Genomic DNA, 20,820 nt, shown 5'->3' on the forward strand with positions numbered 1-20,820 from the left:
GAGGTCGGAAAATTTGAATATATTGCAAAACTTAATTCGTAGTAAATTCAACTTAAGGTGAAACAAATATTATTTCCCAATACAAGCAAAGTGAGATATTTCAAGTCTTTATTTGTTATAATTTTGATGATTACCCTATGGCTCACAGTTTATGAAAACCCCAAATAAAAAATCTCAAAAAATTAGAATATTGTAATATTGTATGTATGTATATATGTAATATTTATAATATAAAATTAGAAAATTAGAATATTGTAGCGACCCTCTCTGCCTGTCACCGGAATGCACGGGATGTCATGAATGGTGCGTGCCGGTGGTGGGCAGAGGGGGTGGGGGGGGGTTCAGAACCCCGGGTTTTTTTCTTCTGTTTTTCTTTTTAAGGTGTTGTTTTAAGTTCTACCGGAGACGTTAGACGTTAGAGAGTCAGTCTGCCGTTGGGTTTGTCAGAGAACCTAGTTGGTTTTTCCTGCTCGGTAATAAACTGGCAAGAAACTACAAGCCGTCTCCGCCTGGTCTGTCACTCATTACAATATATTATGAAATCATTAAACAATTCAATCATCAAAATTATAACAAATAAAGGATTAACATATATTGCTTTGCCTGTAATGAGACAATGTACTGTAATATACATGTATTACGCGGTCTGATAACCATCTCAGGACGAATATTTAATTCTCTGCGCATTAATTCTGCACCTTCATCAATTGTGTCTTCATCAAAAAGACATGCCGTGTTCGTGACAATGGACTTCTAATATATATACTGACTCTGTTTTTAATGACAGACGGCAGAACTTCGCTTTCCCCTTTGAAAGAGGGCGGAGATGCAGAGAAACTCCAGGTTTCACGATATAAACCTGGTCCCGACCAGGTTAGATTCAGAGAGTCTGTTACTACGGTAACTGACCGAGAGCTTAAGTTACCTCTCTTTGTGAAACAGGCTAGAGTTACTCCTCTTTCTCTGGTTTGAGTTACCTCCCTTTGTGAAACGGAAAACTCAGAGTTTCCCTCATTTCAGGGTTAACAGACTCCGAGTTTTCACTAAACCAGCTTTGTGAAACGGACCCCAGGTGGATGAGGTAGATTTGTGTCTTAATTATTCAATCCAAAAAAAGATTGCTTGAATCAAAAAATATATTTTCAATAAAAGAAAATTTCACTTCAATCAAAAAAAAGTGTTTCAATCAAAGACAAAAAGTGTTTGAATGCAAAAAAATATTTGAGACTCAAAAAAATGCATTTGAACACAGTTTTTCTTTGATTGGAAATGTTTTCTTTAATAGAAGTGAAGTTTTTTTGTTTGAAGCAACTTTTTTGATTGAAATCTTGTTGGTTTGTGTTTGGGCCATATTATGGGTAGGACATTTGTGTTTTTATCATTTAATCAAAACAGAAGTTGCTTCAAGAAAATATATATTTTCAATCAAAAAAAATCTCTTCAATAAAATAAAAAAATTTCAATCAAAGAAAAAGTGTTTGGACGTAAAAAAAAATATTTCAGACCCAAAAAATTCCACTTTTGTTTTATGTTGTATTTGATTGAAGTGAAAATTATTTTTATTGAAAATATATTTTTTGATCTTTTTTTTTAATTGAATAATTAAGACAAATCTACCTCCATAGCGGTATAGGTGATAGGAGACTGACTCATAAAGGCTAAAAAATACCTTCAGTTTTGTAATGAAATGGAAAAAAATATAAACATAAACATCACATAATAATGTTAGGCCAAAATTTGATTTTTATTTAATTTTTATTTGAGGGTCCGGCCCCCAAAATCACTTTCCAGTAAAATTCTGGCCCTCTGACAAATATGTGTGTGTGTCTCTGATCTGGTTTCAGTGTGCAGTGTGCCGGGGCTCGAGCGGATGTGGGCGGGACGCGGAGCCTGCTCTAACTATAAGAGTGTATGTGTGTGTGTGTGTGAGAAAGTTCCTGGAGCAGCGCCAGCCACCATGTCCATGTTAAAGTACTCCCGCATGGACTTCCTGTGCACTTGCGTGGGCCTACTGCTGCTGCTGCTGGACATTGGCCTGGACATCTGGGCCGCTGTGGACTTCTACCAAGAGGGGGCCTGGGGGCCCCTGGCCGTGCTGCTGCTGCTGCTCGTGGGCTCCTCGGTGCTGGTGCAGGTCTACAGCTGGGTCTGGTACAGCTACGAGAAGTTTCAGATGGAGACCCGAGTGGAGAAGTGCCTGAGACCAGGACTGAAGCTGCTGCATGTGCTGCAGATGGGAATCTACATCAGGTTCGTGACCCCCCCCAGAACCAACGCTGGTTCAAGATGAGCTGATAGTTGGAGGGTGGTGTTCGCAGCAGTTTCCTTTCACAGGAAACTGAAATGGGTTCCTGTCAGAGCAGACCGCTACAGTCAAAGTACTGAGAAGAAGTCTTGTTTTATCCAGGTTTAATGACATATTTATTTTCTAGTCTGAAAAAGATCCAAAAGGAGATCCAGGAACCAGGTCCTCCTGAACCTGAACAGAACTGGATCCTAGTTGACGCCTGTAGGAAACAGCCTGGTTTAAAACTAAGAAGAAGTTGAGCGCTTCTGTTTGGAGGACGTTATCCAGCGCAGCATGGTCCAGTTCCCACCGGTCCAGAGGTCAGGGGTCGGGGGTTTCACCACCGTATAAGAAGAATGGGTCAGCGACAGCTTTCTGAAAAAGTGATGTTCTTGTTTCTGTGACTAGCAGTGCGACCGAAATGCCATACTAAACAGTATATACTCAAAAAGTATACTTAAGTTCGGCACACTTTTGAGTAAATATCAGTAGTAGCATTAATTGGGATGTACTACTCAGAGCCACACGGCACTTCCTGCCATTGGGAGGGGGAGTTGTTACCATGGTAACAACTCTTTTAGGGCCCGAGCACTTACAGTGCAAAAGCCCTATTGTATATGTAGGATTTTTTCTTTCTTTCTTTCTTTCTTTCTTTCTTTCTTTCTTTCTTTCTTTCTTTCTTTCTTTCTTTCTTTCTTTCTTTCTTTCTTTCTTTCTTTCTTTCTTTCTTTCTTTCTTTCTTTCTTTCTTTCTTTCTTTCTTTCTTTCTTTCATCCTGCAACGACGCGCATTACTTTTCTCAGTCAAAAGCGTAAATCCAAGGTTTCATGTTTGTGCTTGGATACATAACAACAAGTCAGCAACAGACAGAAAAATGCAACAACACACTAGCTTAATAGAATAATGCTGTAGTGCCCAGAAAACTATTACTACAAATGAGAGCTGCAAGCAGCTATGAAGTGACAGAGCTCCTGGTAGATCTGGTCGTTCCTTATCTCCGTCTAGATCCCTTTTTAATTCTCTCCTCAGCACCAGGTTTATGAACATCTGACCCTCAGAGTTAGATCACCAAACAGACTTTAGCTTCATTGCTGCTGGAATAAAATGAACAAGAAGCCGCCGTCAGAGTCTCTTTCTCTGATTTCCACCTCCTGACTCAGACGTCTGACTCCAACCCCCCGACCAATCGGTGGCCTGTAGTGTGATGGTGTCAGATACAGCAGACTCAGCCGCTTAGATACTCGGCAGAATAGATACAGAAAAGTATCTACTCGGCACATTACACCCCTAGTGGAAAAGAATCAAACCGAGTGGAGTTGAGCCAAGTCTGGCTGAGAAGGTACTAGTAGAAAAGCGCCATTAGTGACTGGAACCAGAATTAACCAGTTTTCTTTTTTTTTTTTTTTATTGATCTTTTTATAAGAAACAACATACACTTAAAACATGGAAACGTGTAGTCAAACAGATGCATTGTACATTGTCTCCTTTTTTTTTTTTTTTTTTTTTTAAAACACACAAAACCTAACAAAGGAACAGAGTCTCTGTAGCGTTAAAAATTAAATAAACAGATGAGCAAGAAATGAAACTGGAAATAAATAAAACATAAAAAAAAAACAAATTAAGGAGATGAAAAGAAAATTAAGGGAGGGGGGGGGGTCAGTCGGTGGGTAGAGTCTTCAACGCGGTAAAGTGGTCTATGAACGATTGCCATTTGTGAATGAATTTAGCTGAGTTGCCTTTTACAGAGTATCTCACCTTCTCCAATTTAAGAAAAAACATAACATCACTAAGCCAAATAGAAATAGACGGGGACCTGGGGGATTTCCATAAAAGTAAGATACGACGTCTTGCTAAAAGGGATGTGAAAGCCAATACTTCTGACTGTGTGTGGCTGATATGTGAGGAGTCAACAGAGAGTCCGAATATTGCTAAGAGAGGGGCCATAACAACTTTTTTACCCAGAACTTTAGACATGATCACAGAATAATCACTCCAAAATTTCTGTAAACTAGGACAGGAGAAAAACATATGACTTAAATTGCAGGGAGAACCCTGGCATCTGTCGCATAAGTCTGCAACATTCGGATATATTTCCGATAATCGGGATTTTGATAGGTGGGCTCTATGCAGCACCTTAAATTGAATAAGTTCTAGTCTAGCGCAAGGCGTGCTAGATCGTATGCTACGGATAGCTTTATCCCACAGCTCCCCTGTGAAGTCGAGGCCCAACTCTCGTCCCCAACCCTCCCGAGCTTTATCTACAGAATGATCATCAAATGTCATACACAGTGCATATATCTTAGATATCAGAGACTTTTGACTGAGTTTCATAGTTAGAAGATCATCCCACGGTTGGTTCGCAGGAAGGGAAGGGAAGCATGGAAACAAAGCAGAGGCGCAGTGTCGAAGCTGGAAGTAGCGAAACAAATGGGAGGCAGGCAAATTGAACTTTGACCTCAGATCTGAGAATGTGGAAAAGATACCATCCTTATATAGATCCCTGAAGTGCTTAATGCCCCGGTTGTACCAAATCATAAAAGTGGTGTCTATTAGTGATGGAGGGAACAGATGATTCTTAGTAACAGGTGTATAGATGGATGGAGAAGCAAATTTAAAGTGGCGCCTAAACTGTGACCAAATCTTAAGGGAGGAAAGCACCACAGGGCTATTTGTAAACTTAGAGGGATTCAATGGTAAAGAGGAGGAGAGTAGGGCCGTTACAGAGGATGAAGAGAGTGACTGAGCCTCCAATCTGCACCATAATAACTCAGGAGACTGAAGCCAATAAATTAGTTTGTGAATATGCGCTGACCAATAGTAAAGCATAAAGTTTGGTAGTGCTAGACCCCCATTAAATTTAAATTTTTGGAGAAGCGAATACCTCACTCTGGGTGTCTTACCGGCCCATAAAAAGTTGGAAACAATTTGGTCAAGTGATTTAAAAAAAGATTTTGGTAGAAATAAAGGAGTGCATTGGAACAAAAAAAGAAATTTAGGCAATACAGTCATTTTCACTGTGTTAATTCTTCCTATCAGCGACAGTGGTAGGGAGTTCCACCTCTGTAAGTCTGCCTTCACTTGAGTTACCAGTGAGGAAAAATTAGCGGTGAAAAGAGAGGGCAGAGTGCGGGTCACATTAATCCCTAAGTATCTAAAGCCCGACGGGTTGAGTTTAAAGGGGATATCAGATTGTTTGAGTTGTAAAGCAGAGGAGTTTATGGGGAAGCATTCACACTTGTTAAGATTGACCTTATAGCCGGAGAAGGATCCATAATTATTCAACAGAGATAATATTGGTGCAATGCTGGTTAAAGGGTCAGATACATATAAAAGGAGGTCGTCTGCATAAAGTGACAATTTGAGTTCCACATTGGACCTAGAGACTCCGCGAAATAGAGGAAGAGTTCTTAGAGCAATTGAAAGTGGTTCGACGGATAGAGCGAATAGCAAAGGGGAGAGAGGGCAGCCCTGTCTCGTGCCACGTGATAATGTAAAATAAGTGGAGTAGTTGTCATTGGTGTGAATGCTGGCCTGAGGGGAAGTGTAAAGAAGTCTAATCCACGATATAAACCTGTGTCCAAATCCGAATTTATGAAGTGTTGCAAAAAGATAGTTAAATTCGACACGATCAAACGCTTTTTCAGCATCAATTGCGATAACAACTTCAGGGAGTGGAGAAGAATCTTTAGAGAGAATCACATTAAGAAGTGTACGAACATTATAAAAGAGCTGGCGTCCCTTGATGAAACCATTCTGCTCCTCAGATATGATGCTAGGAAGGATCTTATCAAGACGAATTGCTAGTGCTTTGGCTAAAATTTTGACATCCACATTCAGTAAAGACAAGGGCCTGTAAGAAGTGCATGATTCAGGGTCCTTGTCCTTCTTCAAAAGGAGGGCAATGGACGCCTGCATTAAAGAGGGAGGCAATGAGCCATGATCAAGGGACTCATTGTACATTGAAAGTAAAAGGGGGGCTAATTTGTCTTTGAATTTTTTGAAAAACTCAGCTCCGAACCCATCGGGACCAGGGGCCTTGTTGCTTTGCGTAGCTTCAATGGCGGCAGCAATTTCTTGCAAGCTGAAAGGAGCATCGAGGCCATTAGCCACATCCAAATTAATAGTAGGGACAGTGATATTATCAAGAAAGGAGGTCATTTCTGCTGTGTCAAGTGGAGATTCTGACTCATAGAGAGAGGAGTAGTATGACTTAAAAATTGTGTTGATGGCGATTGGATCGGTGGTAAGTGTGCCATTAGAATCTCTAATGCTGGGAATCAGTCTCGATGTTGCTTGCCTTTTTAATTGGTGAGCCAATAACCTGCTTGGTTTATCGCCGTCTTCATAATAGTTGGCATGAGCGCGTAATAGGAGCCGTTCAGAATCGGCTGTCGCTATAAGATCGAATTTTGACTGCAAATCAAGCCGTTGTTTCAGTAAACTCGGACTTGGGTTAACTGAGTTTAGTCTGTCTGTGTCCTGAATTTTAGATGTGAGCTCCTGTAATTTAGCCCTGCGGATTTTACTGGCGTATGCTGAATAAGAGATAATCTGTCCTCGCAAATATGCTTTGAGTGATTCCCATACTAGCGAAAAACTGGTAGAGTCTGTTTTTTTTTAATGCAATGAAATCATCTATTGAAGCAGATATAGAAACATTAAATGCATCGTCGGATAAAAGCAATGGATTAAACCTCCAGGGAGAAGAAAAACGGGGGCGCTCAGACCATGTTATATTCAAAGTTAGAGGGGCGTGATCCGAAATAACAATTGGGTGGTATACGACAGAAGTAACTTTGGGGAGAAGAGAGCCATCAACAAAAAAATAGTCAATACGTGAATATGACTGATGTACTTGAGAAAAAAAAGAGAATTCCTTATCTCCAGGATGTGAGAACCTCCACGGATCAACAAGCCCGTTCTTGACTGTAAAATCGGTAATAGATTTTGACATAGAGGATTGAGTCAAAGTACGAGGATTCGAACGGTCCAAAGAAGGATTAATAACACAATTCAGATCACCGCCCAGTATTGTAATATGCGTATTTAAGAAAGGGAGGTTGCCAAACAGCCTATCCGTAAAATTGGGGTCATCAAAATTAGGGGCATATATATTCACCAACAATACAGGGTTACAGTATAGAGTGCCCGCAACAATAAGATATCTACCATTCTTATCAGATATTGTCCTGGAGACGGAGAAATTGACTCTTTTGTTGATCAAAATTGCTACTCCTCTAGACCTAGAATCAAAATTTGAATGAAAAATATCACCCACCCAAGCTCGTTTGAGTCTGAAATGGTCTTTATTTCGCAAATGAGTTTCCTGAAGGAAAGCTATGTCAGTGTCTAAGCGTTTCAAATGTGAAAAAATCTTTGATCGCTTAATTGGATTATTCACACCTTTAACATTCCAGCTGGTGAATGTAATGTTTGATCCAGTATCAGGCTTGCGCAGATTACGATCGCTCATAAGCATTCTCTGAGAGAAAATAAGACCGACTCACCCACCACCGGAGGAGATATAAGGAAAAAAGGTAAAAGGGAAAACCAAAACAAACAAAACTCAGGAGTATATACATACCTACAGAGACAAAAAGCCAACATCCCATAACCCCCGCCCACCCACCCAACGCACATTAGATGATCCCATCCCCAAACGATGGAAACAGCCGTGCTGGCTTCGAAGGAAGCCATTCTCGAAAGGAGATGCTTTCGACTGTAAAGCTAGATACAAAAACGAAAACAAAATTAGCTCCTGCAGAGTTAAAACCTTAAAAAAAAAAAAAAAAATATGAGGCATATGAAACCAACAATCTGAGCCATTCTGACGATCGCTGTCTTGTCAGGGTAACAACAAACGTTAATTAAAATTAAGGAGAACTTTGGCCTATAGAACAATGATATATACATATATGTACTCGCACACCCACACAGACACGCACACACATGCACACAATTTAAGCAAAGACAGGGGTGCGTGCATATTTTCTAATCAAGGCATCATACCAGAGAAATGATTAGGCCTTCAATTTTAAACGGTGTTGTTCCCATTGATAGTTAGAAGAGAAAAAAAAATAAATAAATAAATAAAAATTGATAAATAAATTAAAAAAAAAAAAAAAAAAAAAAATTAAAAAAAAAAAAAAAAAAAAAAAAAAAATTACGACATAAAGTCCCATTTTCTGAATTGACTCAGTCACTCACCCCGGGCCAGAGTCCCGCATGGAGGCATACGAAACCAACAATCTGAGCAATTCTGACGATCGCTGTCTTGTCAGGGTAACAACAAACGTTAATTAAAATTAAGGAGATCTTTGGCCTATAGAACAATGATATATACATATATGCACTCGCACACCCACACAGACACGCACACACATGCACACAATTTAAGCAAAGACAGGGGTGTGTGCATATTTTCTAATCAAGGCATCATACCAGAGAAATGATTAGGCCTTCAATTTTAAACGGTGTTGTTCCCATTGATAGTTAGAAGAGAAAAAAAATAAATTAAAATTAATAAATTAAAATAAAAAAAAAAAAATAAAAAATAAAATATATATATATATATATATTTACGACATAAAGTCCCATTTTCTGAATTGACTCAGTCACTCACCCCGGGCCAGAGTCCCGCATGGACAGCAAGCTGGATAAATCGTCCCAGAAAATTAGCTGGTAGTCACTTTTTTTATTTTCCTGATGAATGCCAGGGCTTCATCTGGCGACGTGAAGTCACGCTGCTGGCCATCATGGGTTACACGCAGCCGGGCGGGGTACAGCAATCCATACCGGACTCCTTCAATCTCCCGCAGCTGACGGCGCACGTCATTAAAGGCAGCGCGCGCCCGCGCTGTCTTGGCTGTGTGATCCGGGAACACGGAGATGCTCATACCCCGGACTTTTATCCGCTGCCGCTCTCTCGCCTTTCTCAGGATGTCAGCGCAGTCGGTGTAATAATGGAGCCTTGCCACTATTGCGCGGGGCCGCTCCCCGGTCTTCGGTCTCGGCATGAGGGTGCGGTGGGCTCTGTCCACCACCGGCTCTGCGTCGAGGGAGAAGGCTTCCGCCAGGAGCCTGGAAACGCCGGCTGCAGATGAAGAGTCAGGATCCTCCTCCGGGACGCCAATAATCCGCAGGTTCTGCCGACGGGACCTTGACTCCAAATCCTCGCATCTGTCCTCCAGCCTCACATATTCTTTCGACAAGTGATCAACTTTTTTCTGGAGAGCAACGATGTCATCTGAGCAGCTTGAGAGCGAGAGCTCGATCCCAGCGACCGTGGCTGCGAGACCCGCGACGTCCGCCTTCATGGAGGAAATACTGCCAGAAAGATCAGCTTTAAGGGAAAGCAGCTCGGACTTAATGGACGTTAAATTCTCGTTCAGTGCTTGCTGAAGCTCTGACCTAAATACAGCCGCAACATCATTGCGAAGAGCGGAGAGAAGTTCGGTTTTAAGCCGGCTGAACTCCGCGGCTGGAACCTGCGCAGCGCAGGCGCTCTCCGGAGGAGGGGAATCACCGCGGGGCGAGGAGACGGCATGAGCAGCAGGCCGCGGGTTAGCTGGAGGGTTATTCCCCGCTTTGAAGGACTTTGGAGGCATTTCCGTGGTAAGTCGTCGAAGTAACCGCGTTGAAAATAGGTTAGTTAAAACCAAAGCCGTGGGAGTGATACAAAAAGTGCCAATAAATGCTGAATTAAAATTAACTCTGCAGGAGCTCCGCTAATTACGTCTCACCCCATGTAAAGCTAAGCCGGAAGCCAGAATTAACCAGTTTTCTGATGCGTCAGCAGCCATGTAACCAGCTGTGCTCCCTCAGGTACGCCGGCGTCCTGGAGTCGTCTATGGGCAGCTTCTTCTCGAGGCACAGCCGCCCGAGTGACAAGGCGGTGTACCTGATCCACGACCTGAGCTTGCTGCAGATCATTGAGACCTTCTCGGAGAGCTCCCCTCAAATCGTCCTCATGCTGTCCATCATCCTGCAGAAGGGCCAGCTGGACCTGGTTACAGGTGACGCCCTGCCGTGTAGGAGGAGGGGGGGGGTCCCCAGGGCTGTAAATCCTTCACGCCTCGCTGTGGAGCGTGAGCTTGACCCGGTGCCGTCTGGAGCAGCAGGTGCTGCAGGGAGCTGGACGGTTCCCGGGAACTTCCTGGAAATGCTTTCCAGAGTCTTTACTAGAGGAAGTTAGCCTGCAGGATTTAGGAAATATTCAAATTGTCAATTTGTATATTGGAGTTTTTTTTATGCATATTTTACTTTGTGTAACTGATCAGTTATGGTCATTTGTCATAAACTGAGTTATCACTGTTTGGTCAGAAGCGGAAAAGTTGATACATCTTTTTAATGACGGCCAGCACCCGCCTTCACTCCTGAGTGAACGAAGGCTGCCGGCCAGCCGCTAACGGGTTGAGACCCCCGGTGAAGCCCTGTCGAGCTCCAGTAGGCCTTAAATACTCTGGTGGTGATGGCAGAGAGGAGGATGGACAGATGGACGGATGGATGGATGGGGCAAATATAAGGCAGCATAAGTTAGTATCATATATGAGCATGACCTAAGCCAAGCTTAAGTACGTAACTGGTGGTGATTGAGGGTGGGTGTGTTCCAGTCAGCCTCCACATCTGATTGTTCTGTCCATTTTTCCCACTTTTGGATTGGGCGGCTCCTGCTTATCATAGACTGTGCACGACCCGGACACGCCCCCAGCATCCTCAGTTTTTTTGAAGAGTGCTTTTGAAGTCTGTTCTTCTGTGTGGTGGACAGCATCGTGTTGTAAATGTGCGGAGATGCCCAGACTTGCTTCACCCCAGACACTTCCTCCAGCTCTTCCTCCAGCTCTTCCTTCAGCTCTTCCTCCAGCACTTGCTCCATCTCTTCCTCCAGCTCTTCCTTCAGCTTTTCCTCCAGCTCTTCCTCCAGCACTTCCTCCAGCTCTTCCTCCATCTCTTCCTCCAGCTCTTCCTCCAGCTCTTCCTCCATCTCTTCCTCCAGCTCTTCCTTCGTCTCTTCCTCCAACTCTTCCTCCAGCTCTTCCGAGGGGAGTCCGAGGCGTTCCCAGGCCAGCCGAGAGACATAGTCTCTCCAGCGTGTCCTGGGTCTTCCCCGGGGTCTCCTCCCGGTGGGACATGCCTGGAACACCTCCCTAGGGAGGCGTCCAGGAGGATCCTGGACTCAATGTGAAGGAGCAGCAGCTCGACTCCGAGCTCCTCCCGGGTGACCGAACTCCTCACCCTATCTCTAAGGGAGCGTCCAGCCACCCTGTGGAGGAAACTCATCTCTAAGGGAGCGTCCAGCCACCCTGTGGAGGAAACTCATCTCTAAGGGAGCGTCCAGCCACCCTGCGGAGGAAACTCATCTCTAAGGGAGCGTCCAGCCACCCTGCGGAGGAAACTCATCTCTAAGGGAGCGTCCAGCCACCCTGTGGAGGAAACTCATCTCGGCCGCTTGTATCCGCAATCTCGTCCTTTTGGTCACTACCCAAAGTTCATGACCGTAGGTGAGGGTAGGTGCGTAGATTGACTGGTAAACCGAGAGCTTCACCTTTCGACTCAGCTCTTTCTTCACCACGACGGTCCGGTACATCGACCGCATAACTGCGGACGTTGCACCGATCCGTCTGTCAATCTCACGCTCCATTGTTCCCTCACTCGTGAACAAGACCCTGAGATACTTGAACTCCTCCACCTGAGGCAGGACTTCTCCACCCACCCGGAGAAGGCACGCCACCCTTTCCCGGTGGAGAACCATGGCCTCGGTCTTGGAGGTGCTGATTCTCATCCCTGCCGCGTCGCACTCGGCCGCAAACCGCCCCAGCACATGCTGAAGGTCCCGGTCCGATGAAGCCAACAGGACAAGAAAACCATCTGCAAAAAGCAGAGATGAAATCCTGTGGTTCCCAAACCGGATCCCCTCCGGCCCGTGGCTGCGCCTAGAAATCCTTTCCATAAAAATTATGAACAGGACCGGTGACAAAGGGCAGCCCTGCCGGAGTCCAACATGCACCGGGAACAAGTCTGATCTACTGCCGGCGATGTGAACCAAACTCCTGCTCCGATCATACAGAGACCGGACAGCCCTTAATAGACCTGGACGAGCACCCTGCGGAGGGTATAGAGCTGGTCCAGTGTTCCACGACGGGGACGAAAACCGCACTGTTCCTCCTGAATCCGATGTTCAACTATCGGCCGTAATCTCCTCTCCAGTACCCTGGCGTAGACTTTCCCGGGGAGGCTGAGAAGTGTGATCCCCCTGTAGTTGGAACACACTCTCCGGTCCCCCTTTTTAAACAGAGGAACCACCACCCCGGTTTGCCACTCCAGGGGTACTGTCCCCTTCCTCCATGCGATGTCGCAGAGGCGTGTCAACCAAGACAGCCCTACGACATCCAGAGACTTGAGGTACTCAGTGCTAATCTCATCATATTATGCATCAAATAATATGACAGAGTTAAGGAACACACTTCAATCAGAACTACAACTAATACTTCAATGGATATGCAAGAATACATTGGTTTTGAATGAAAGCATCATGTTTGGGGCCAAACATGCTGCTAATAATAACAATCAGTTGGTCTTATCATTCAAAAGTTCAGGTATTGAACAGGTTCAAGAGGCTAAATTGCTCGGTGTCACACTTGATGAGGGGCTGTCTTGGGAGAAACATATTGAGAATGTGGTCAAGAAAATGGGTAAAGGTGTATCATGTATCAGAAGATGTTCTGGTTTTCTTACTCCTGCCGCTAGAGTGCTGGTGATCCAAGCATAGTGTTATCTCACCTTGATTACTGCTCACCAATTTGGTTGGGTGCACGAGTCTTGCAGTGTTTTTGTATGTTTGCTTTTAGGGATGTTCCAATACCATAGTATTTTAATTTGTGTACTCGCCGATACCGAGTACCGATCCGATACTTCTACCACAAAAATAACTAGGCTAAAAATGCAATAAAAAAATGCAATGAATTGGAAGACAGGTTTTATTTGCAACAGAAATTCAATTTTAAACAAAACTCAGCTGGCTGGGCTTTCCTCCACGCTTTAGTCTCATTGCAGGTACATCAACTGCGCATGTGCAGTGCTTCATCTGAAGCCGTCCGTATGAAACAACATAAATAGAATATAATAGAAATAGAATAGAATTTTAGAAACCGGCTAAATGAAATCATGTTACACACTCTTGTACAGTAGGTGGCGGTATGCACCTTAAAGTTGGTTGTGATCCTCCAATAAAACAGAGAAGAAGAAGAACATAAACAATCCCATTGTTACAGTCCGGTTAGCCGCTGGGCGGCTAACCGGCATGGTGCGTGGTGGTGGGAGGAGAGTGGTGCCGTTTCGGGGCAAGATAGTGACAATTAATGCCAGCGGGATGTCAGCAGTATGGACATTTAGTTATTTCAAAATAAGGGATGACGACAAAAGCAAGACAGACTGCGGGCTGTCGGCGCGGCTAATGCGGCTAACCGGCTAACCAGCTAACGCGGTTAACCGGAATGTAACAATGGGATTGTTTATGTTGTACTGTGAGTTACGTGGAGTGTTTAATAAAGTTCCCTGTGAGTAAGGGTAATACTCAACCGTCCAGTTTGTATAATTAAGGAAGATAGAATTTACTGAAACACGGAACAGCTGGTTAGCAGCCGTGGCTAACGGCTGCTCAGCCAGGCTGCACACTCACCCGGGGAGCCGCGAGGCGGCTCAACATCTCTCCCTAGTGGCGCTAACCAGTAACTACAACAACAATGAAGTATCGGTGCGCATTATCGGATAATTTTTGCGAGTACGAGTAGGAGTATATAAGAGCAATATCGGCCCCGATACCAATACCAGTATCGGTATCGGGGCATCCCTAGCTTTACTTGTTTTTATTAGGGCCCGAAGGCCCTATTGTTTCTGTAGGAATTTTCCTTCTTTTCTTCTTCTTGATTGGTTGATTGATTGAATTGTTTATTTTGAACACAAAAGGGAAAAATATAAAATTTTGAAACAAATTCAAAACAACAACAACAAAATCGTAATACAAACAGGAAAAAAAAGGAATTTTCTTTGTTCTTTCTTCTTTCTTTCTTATTTTTCTTCAGACGAAAGGAGGGCCTTTTTGCCCCTAAACCTGCCCCAAAAGTCACCAAATTCTGCACCCAAGCCAGGCCTGGTGAAAAATTTGATAATTCATGGTTTGCATTAATGAGGGTGGCCTAATGGCTCAACAGCGCCCCCTAGAAAATTTTGACTTACATGCACGAAAATAGGTACACACCTGTATCATGTCGCAACAAGAAAAGTATTTTGGCACCATGGCCGAAACCGAACAGGAAGTCGGCCATTTTGAACACTTTGAATTAATCATGTAATTTTGGCACAATTTATGCCATTTCTTCGGCAGTTAATACGGCCCGAACCGTAACGTGCACCCAGTAATGTGCATCTCGATCCTGCGATGATGCGTATTACTTTTCTCATAGAGTCATGGGTGGTTTCATCCGCTAAATGTCCAAGCCTGAAGACATCTACATGCAAGTCATACAAGCGCTTCCACTGCAGCACGCCTGAACGTGCATTAGGGTGCGAGGGCCTGTTCATCGCTGCTTGCAGCTTTAATTGTTCTTATGTTTTGTCAGACATGTTATCTATTGTGTCTTACTGTATGTGATGTTTTGTTGATGTCTTATTGTGTTTATGTGTTGTTTTGTTGATTTATTGTATCTTATGTGATGTTTTGTTGTGTGTGGACCCCAGGAAGAGTAGCTGCCACTCTGGTGGCAGCTAATGGGGATCCAATTAGATAAACAAATAAACACTGAGGAGCTTACGAACCATCTCAGTGACCTCGGCTTGGGTGATGGATGAGCACGCCCCAGAGTCCCCACTCTCTGCTTCCTCAGTGGAAGGCATGTCAGTCGGGTTGAGGAGATCCTCGAAGTATTCCTTCCACCGTCCGACGATGTCCCCAGTCGAGGTCAACAGCTCCCCACCCACACCGTAAACGGTGCCGGCAGAGTACTGCTTCCCCCTTCTGAGGCGCCGAACGGTCCTCCAGAATTTCCTCGAGGCCGACCGAAAGTCTTCCTCCATGGCCTCCCCGAACTCCTCCCAGACCCGGGTTTTTGCCTCCAGGACTGCCCGAGCCGCGGTTCGCTTGGCCTGCCGGTAGCTATCTACTGCGTCAGGAGTCCCACCGGCCAACATAGCCCGGTAGGATTCCTTCTTCAGTCTGACGGCATCCTGTACTTCCGGTGTCCACCACCGGGTTCTAGGATTGCCGCCACGACAGGCACCGGAGACCTTGCGTCCACAACTTCGAACCGCCGCGTCGACAATGGAGGCAGAGAACATGGTCCACTCGGACTCAATGTCCCCCGCCTCCCCCGGGATCTGAGAGAAGCTCCCTCGGAGGTGGGAGTTGAAGATGTCCCTGACAGAGGGCTCGGCCAGACGTTCCCAACAGACCCTCACAATCCGTTTGGGTCTGCCCGGTCTGTCCAACCTCCTCCTCCGCAAGCGCATCCAACTCACCACCAGGTGGTGATCAGTTGACAGCTCAGCCCCTCTCTTCACCCGAGTGTCCAAGACATGCGGCCGAAGGTCAGATGAAACGACATAGAGACAACAACGTTAGCAGAGCACTTGTGTATATTCTCTAGTTAGCCGTCAACTGAAATTAACCGCACAACAAATGGGCATGACTATCAGGCCTTTATCAACTCAGCCGTCTGGATAAGAAGCTCATGTGACAACAGCTAGTCAGTGGCTGTCACCGCCAGAGTAACTCACTGCTGTTGGCCCTGGTGGTCAGTAGAGAAACTGCAGGTCTGGATCTGGACCCTGGTGGTTGGTAGAGGTCAAATGAAACGGAAACCTGTGATGTTGATGACGGAGAATAGCAAAAGAAACGTCCTTTAGTGAGCTCCACACCGCAGGACGTTCTAACGATGCCTCTCCTCCTCTTCCTCAGTGATGAAGGCCCTGGGCTCGGTCTCGGCCGTGGCCTTCAGCGTGACCACGTACCACCGCTGCCTGGACTCCTTCCTGCCCGAGAAGTACAAACAGTCCTTCCTCTCCTGGGTGGTGTACTTCCTGTGTCACCTGACCCTCCTGCTGTCCCGCCTGGTGGCGCTGGCACTCTTCACCTCCGTGATGTCCTTCTTCATCTTCAGCCACTTCTTCGGCTCCTGGCTGCTGCTGTTCTTCTGTGCCAGGCACTCAGACACGGCCTTCATGGACAGCCACGAGGGGGAGCGGCTCTACCGGGCCACGGTCGGCCTTGTCTGGTACTTCAACTGGTTCGATCTGGTCAAGGGGAAGACCAGGAAGCCGATGTTGCTGTACCACGGCTTCATCCTGGTGGACATCTGCGTGCTCCTTGGCGTGTGGTACTGGAAGATGAGCACGGACCCACCGGGCTTTGTTGTGCCGCGGGCGTACGCCGCCGCCACCGCCACTGCCGTGGTCTTCCTTTACGTCCTTGGACTCCTGCTGAAGGTCTTATACTACAAATGCTTCCACCAAATCCTGCGCAGAGGGGGGAGCACTGAGAGGCTGCTGCCCAATGATGAGATGGACCCCCCGCGCTCTGACCCCGACTTCGTCATGGACATCTCGGAGCCCGGCACACAAGAACACTGCAACCGGAGGATAAAGAAGCTGGCCGAGAACTTCTACAACTGATGAGCTGGTCTCTAAACTTTAATTATTATTATATACAATAACAGCCACAGTTTACACTGAACTTTACATTTCCCTGTCAGAAATAGATGTACAGGTAATGCAAAACACAACAAAAATTCAAAGAACAAAGCAGTCATGGCTACGGGCATCCATATTCAGAGCAGTGTACATGCGTGCGTCGCCACCATATATTTGGGGGGGACGCGTCCCCCCCACTGTTGAAAAAAAGTTGTTCGGACCCCCCCACATTTGCTAGTCCAGCATGTTTTCATTGCTTCACAATCAAATCCGTTCCACTTTATGAGTAGGAGATTACCCATATCTACAGAAATCCACTCTGCGTTTTACTTCTGTTTTTTAACACGGCAGCAGCAGCAGCATCATTCAATACATACAGTCAGTCTGAGGCAAGCCGATGTGGAGATGCCGAGATGGACATAAGAAATTAAGTAAGTTACCAAGTTTTACCTTGAGTGGCCAAACAGCAAAATTGCGTTGTTCCATGGTCAAACACAGCCAGCTTATATATATATCGACGCAGGGCCTATGGCGTAGGTTACGGCGTACGTTGCGCGTCGCCGCGTAGCCTACGCCGTAGGCTCTGCGTTGGTGTAACGCGGAACCATAAATCAGCTCCGGAGCCGGCAGGCAGACAGAAATCAGCCTTTATTTTGGCGAGGTTGCAAAAAACGTGCAAAAAAGTGATTATGTACATTCACTGAGTGAATATTATGAAAGTAAAATATATATTTCTCGCTGTATGACGACTAAAAGCATTCTGGGAATTTTTTTTGTCCCTAGAAAACTAGTTTTTTCTTTTTAAATCAGAGGGTGTTGTGTAAAATTCCCACTGGGACGTACTGGGAACAGGTGTTGAACACTGGCCTGCTTCTTGTTACACCTCACATCCTTGATAAATACTGTAGTAGGCCTGTATGGTTCATCTGGAAACAACAGGATTGAATAAAATGATGTTGTTGTTAAGAAATCTTGTAAGCCATTCTTTTACTTTTTGTTGAATATAAGAAAATAGGGATAAGTAGTCAACTAATATAAAATAACATGACGCCGTGGGTTGGTTTTCCTCCCAACCTCCCCAATTTTTTTAGTCACCAGCCGCCACTGATATATAAAGTGTTAATAACTGGAAAGGTGGAGGATGTGGATGTGGTCAGTTCGTACCCAGAACTAAACCGCCATTCGTTGGAGGTTCAGCTGGCCATGTTCAAACTTCAGTATCCCTGCAGCACAGTCAGTGAAGTGGTGGATACATTGAGAGCTATGCTGCCAGAGGTTCCAGGTCTGTTCACTCAAGTAGAAGTGTTGGTCAGGCTTCTTCTTGTTGTGCCATGCTCCTCAGCAGAGGCTGAGAGAAGTTTTAGTGCCTTAAGAAGGCTCAAGACCTGGCTGCGCTCTTCAATGACTCAAAAGCGCTTGAACAATGTGGCTGTTTGCCACATCCACCAAGAGCATCTTGACAAACTTGACTAGAGGAAATTTGCCAGTCCTTTGTATCTGCAAATGACAAAAGAGGTCACACTTTTGGAGCCTTTGTATGATGGTTATGTTCTATTTGTAGAAATCCTGTTGTAAGCATGTACAGATAAAAGAGGAGATGGGTGAAGATATGGAACATTTAACAGGTTGTATTGAGTATTGAGTTATAGTTGTATTGAGTTATAGTTGTATGTTCTGCAGGTCACTGAAATTTTTGTATTTCCTCATTACTTTTTTTTCAAGAGATTTTTTGTTGCATGACATTATTAATCCTCATTTAATAAAGTGGCTAAAAAGTGCCAAAAAAGTTGTCAGTGTTAGTCCTCTATGAATTAAACCAAAACATAATAGTAGTCAGTAATTGCAGACCATGCCAGCTCTAAGGAAAAACAAAGAGAGAGGGAGATTATTTTGGGTGTAAAATGCACCAGAATGCGGGAAATTGAATCTACTATTTTCAAAATTTTCTGGGGGAGGACCCCCAGACCCCCCCCCAAAAAGGTGTCCCCCCCACATTACAAAAGCTGCTGACGCCCATGGCAGTGTATAAAGGTTCAGTATCTTGAATCCTTAGGTATCTTTCATTGTGTCATAAATTCTCAATTTTTCCTCAAAAACATCCCCCTTCAGTCTAAGTTGATAGGCCATTCTTTCCTTAATATAGATCTCTCTTATGATTTCTAGCCACTGGTCTGTCTTAGGGGATTCAGTCTTGCACCAGTTTCTTGTTATTGCCTTCTTGCTTGTGATCAATAATATTTTAGCTAGATAACTATCTCTGTCTAAGATACAATCATTTATACTTCCTAGATACATGACTTTACATTCCTTAGGTATTGCGTATCCCAAGATATTTTTAACTGTGGTGTTTACATTTTCCCAAAATAGATCAAGTTTAAAGCAGCCCCAAAAGATGCGTATGATGTACTTCTCTATTTCCACATAACCACCAGCATGGTTGCTGTGATCCAGTCTGTTTAGTCTTCACTTTAGGTGTAATGAAATACCGTGTTAAGTTTTTCCACGCAAACTCTCCCTGCCCTTGAATTTGTAGTTGTCCGTTGTGTTTTCACACGTTGTGCCATTTTTGCATCAAGTGAGAATCTACAGCAGCTTTTGGAAATGGTCACATCAGAATTCATTAAAATAAAATATTGGTTTGACAGAATAAATTATCATCAAATATAAGCAACACAAAATTCAGGATTTTTGGTAACAGGAATATGGATAACATATGCCAATATGCCAATATGCCAGTTGGCATATTGACAACTGCCATACTCTGCCATATTGACAACTGCCATACGCCAACTCCATAAACAACTGCCAATATGGCAGTTGTTTATGGAGTTGGCCATAAACAACTCCATAAACTGCCAATATGGCAGTTGTTTATGGAGAGTGACAGCTGAGAGTGACAGCTGTCAAGATGGCGCCAGTATGTTTGGCGAGAAACCAGGATCAGGACAAAAACCACGAGGAGACATGGAGGAGAGAACAGTACGGACCGACAGGGAACCAAGGAATGACAAGACAAGATATACTGAGGGGATAACGAGACAAGACGAGACACAGGTGCAGACACAATCAGGGCAGATGGGACACAGGCGGGGCAAGACAGAACTGAAACTAAAACTGGGAGGAAGTGTCAAAACCCTGACAGTACCCCCCCCTCAAGGGACAGATCCCAGATGTCCCCAGAGTCCTAACCCAGGGTGGGCGGAGGGGGCCTGGAGGAGGGCCCAGGCCACACACGGCCAAAGCTCCGGGGGCCGCCCTCGGGACCGAGCAGACCGGCGAGACAGCTCGGGGGGGCGTCCCCGAGGCCTAGGCCTGGGTCTTGGCGTGGGTCTTGGCGGGGGGCGTGACGGGGACTCTTGGCTGGGCTCGGGGACTTGGCTGGGCTCGGGTACTGGACGGGGCTCGGGGACTTGGGCAGACAGGATGCGGGGAGCCAGAACAGGAGCAGACAGGATGCGGGGAGCCGGAACAGGAGCAGACAGGATGCGGGGAGCCGGAACAGGGGCAGACAGGATCCCCAGAGCTGCCCGAGTGGGGACCCGGGTCCGTGGCGCTGGCTGCGGGGGTACCCGGGTCCGAGGTGCCGGCTCCGGGGGTACCCGGGTCCGAGGCGCCGGCTGCGGGGGTACCCGGGTCCGAGGCGCCGGCTGCGGGGGTACCCGGGTCCGGGGCGCTGGCCCCCCCTCAAGGGACAGATCCCAGATATCCCCACAGTCCACATCCAGGGCGGGCTGGGGGGGAACACGGGTCCTCGGAGCTGGCTGAGGGGGGACACGGATCCTCGGAGCTGGCTGAGGGGGGGTCAGGAACCATCACCGAAGGAGGAACTCGAGCAGGAGCTGAGGCGTCCA

General features: G+C 45.6%; 2 protein-coding genes across 2 annotated transcripts in view; both read left to right on the forward strand.

The window, feature by feature from the left end:
• Positions 1-20,820, forward strand: part of LOC133452321 (NLR family CARD domain-containing protein 3-like) — a 674,416-nt gene that overhangs the window by 535,363 nt on the left and 118,233 nt on the right. The gene's annotated exons all lie outside the window — the stretch shown is intronic.
• LOC133452335 (XK-related protein 8-like) lies at positions 1,958-18,952 on the forward strand. The gene is made up of 3 exons (XM_061731583.1): positions 1,958-2,250; positions 10,112-10,302; positions 16,239-18,952. Exons 1-3 carry the CDS (start codon positions 1,958-1,960, stop codon positions 16,949-16,951), a joined length of 1,197 nt encoding a protein of 398 aa, XP_061587567.1. The 3' UTR covers positions 16,952-18,952.

Source organism: Cololabis saira, chromosome 10, assembly GCF_033807715.1.
Source record: "Cololabis saira isolate AMF1-May2022 chromosome 10, fColSai1.1, whole genome shotgun sequence".
Lineage (NCBI taxonomy): Eukaryota > Metazoa > Chordata > Actinopteri > Beloniformes > Belonidae > Cololabis > Cololabis saira.

Excerpts from the sequence above, each read along its gene's own strand:
- LOC133452335 (XM_061731583.1), top strand. The coding sequence starts at position 1,958 with ATGTCCATGTTAAAGTACTCCCGCATGGACTTCCTGTGCACTTGCGTG. Across the intron at positions 2,251-10,111 it reads CAGATGGGAATCTACATCAG|GTACGCCGGCGTCCTGGAGT; the intron begins GTTCGTGACCCC and ends GTGCTCCCTCAG. Across the intron at positions 10,303-16,238 it reads CCAGCTGGACCTGGTTACAG|TGATGAAGGCCCTGGGCTCG; the intron begins GTGACGCCCTGC and ends CCTCTTCCTCAG.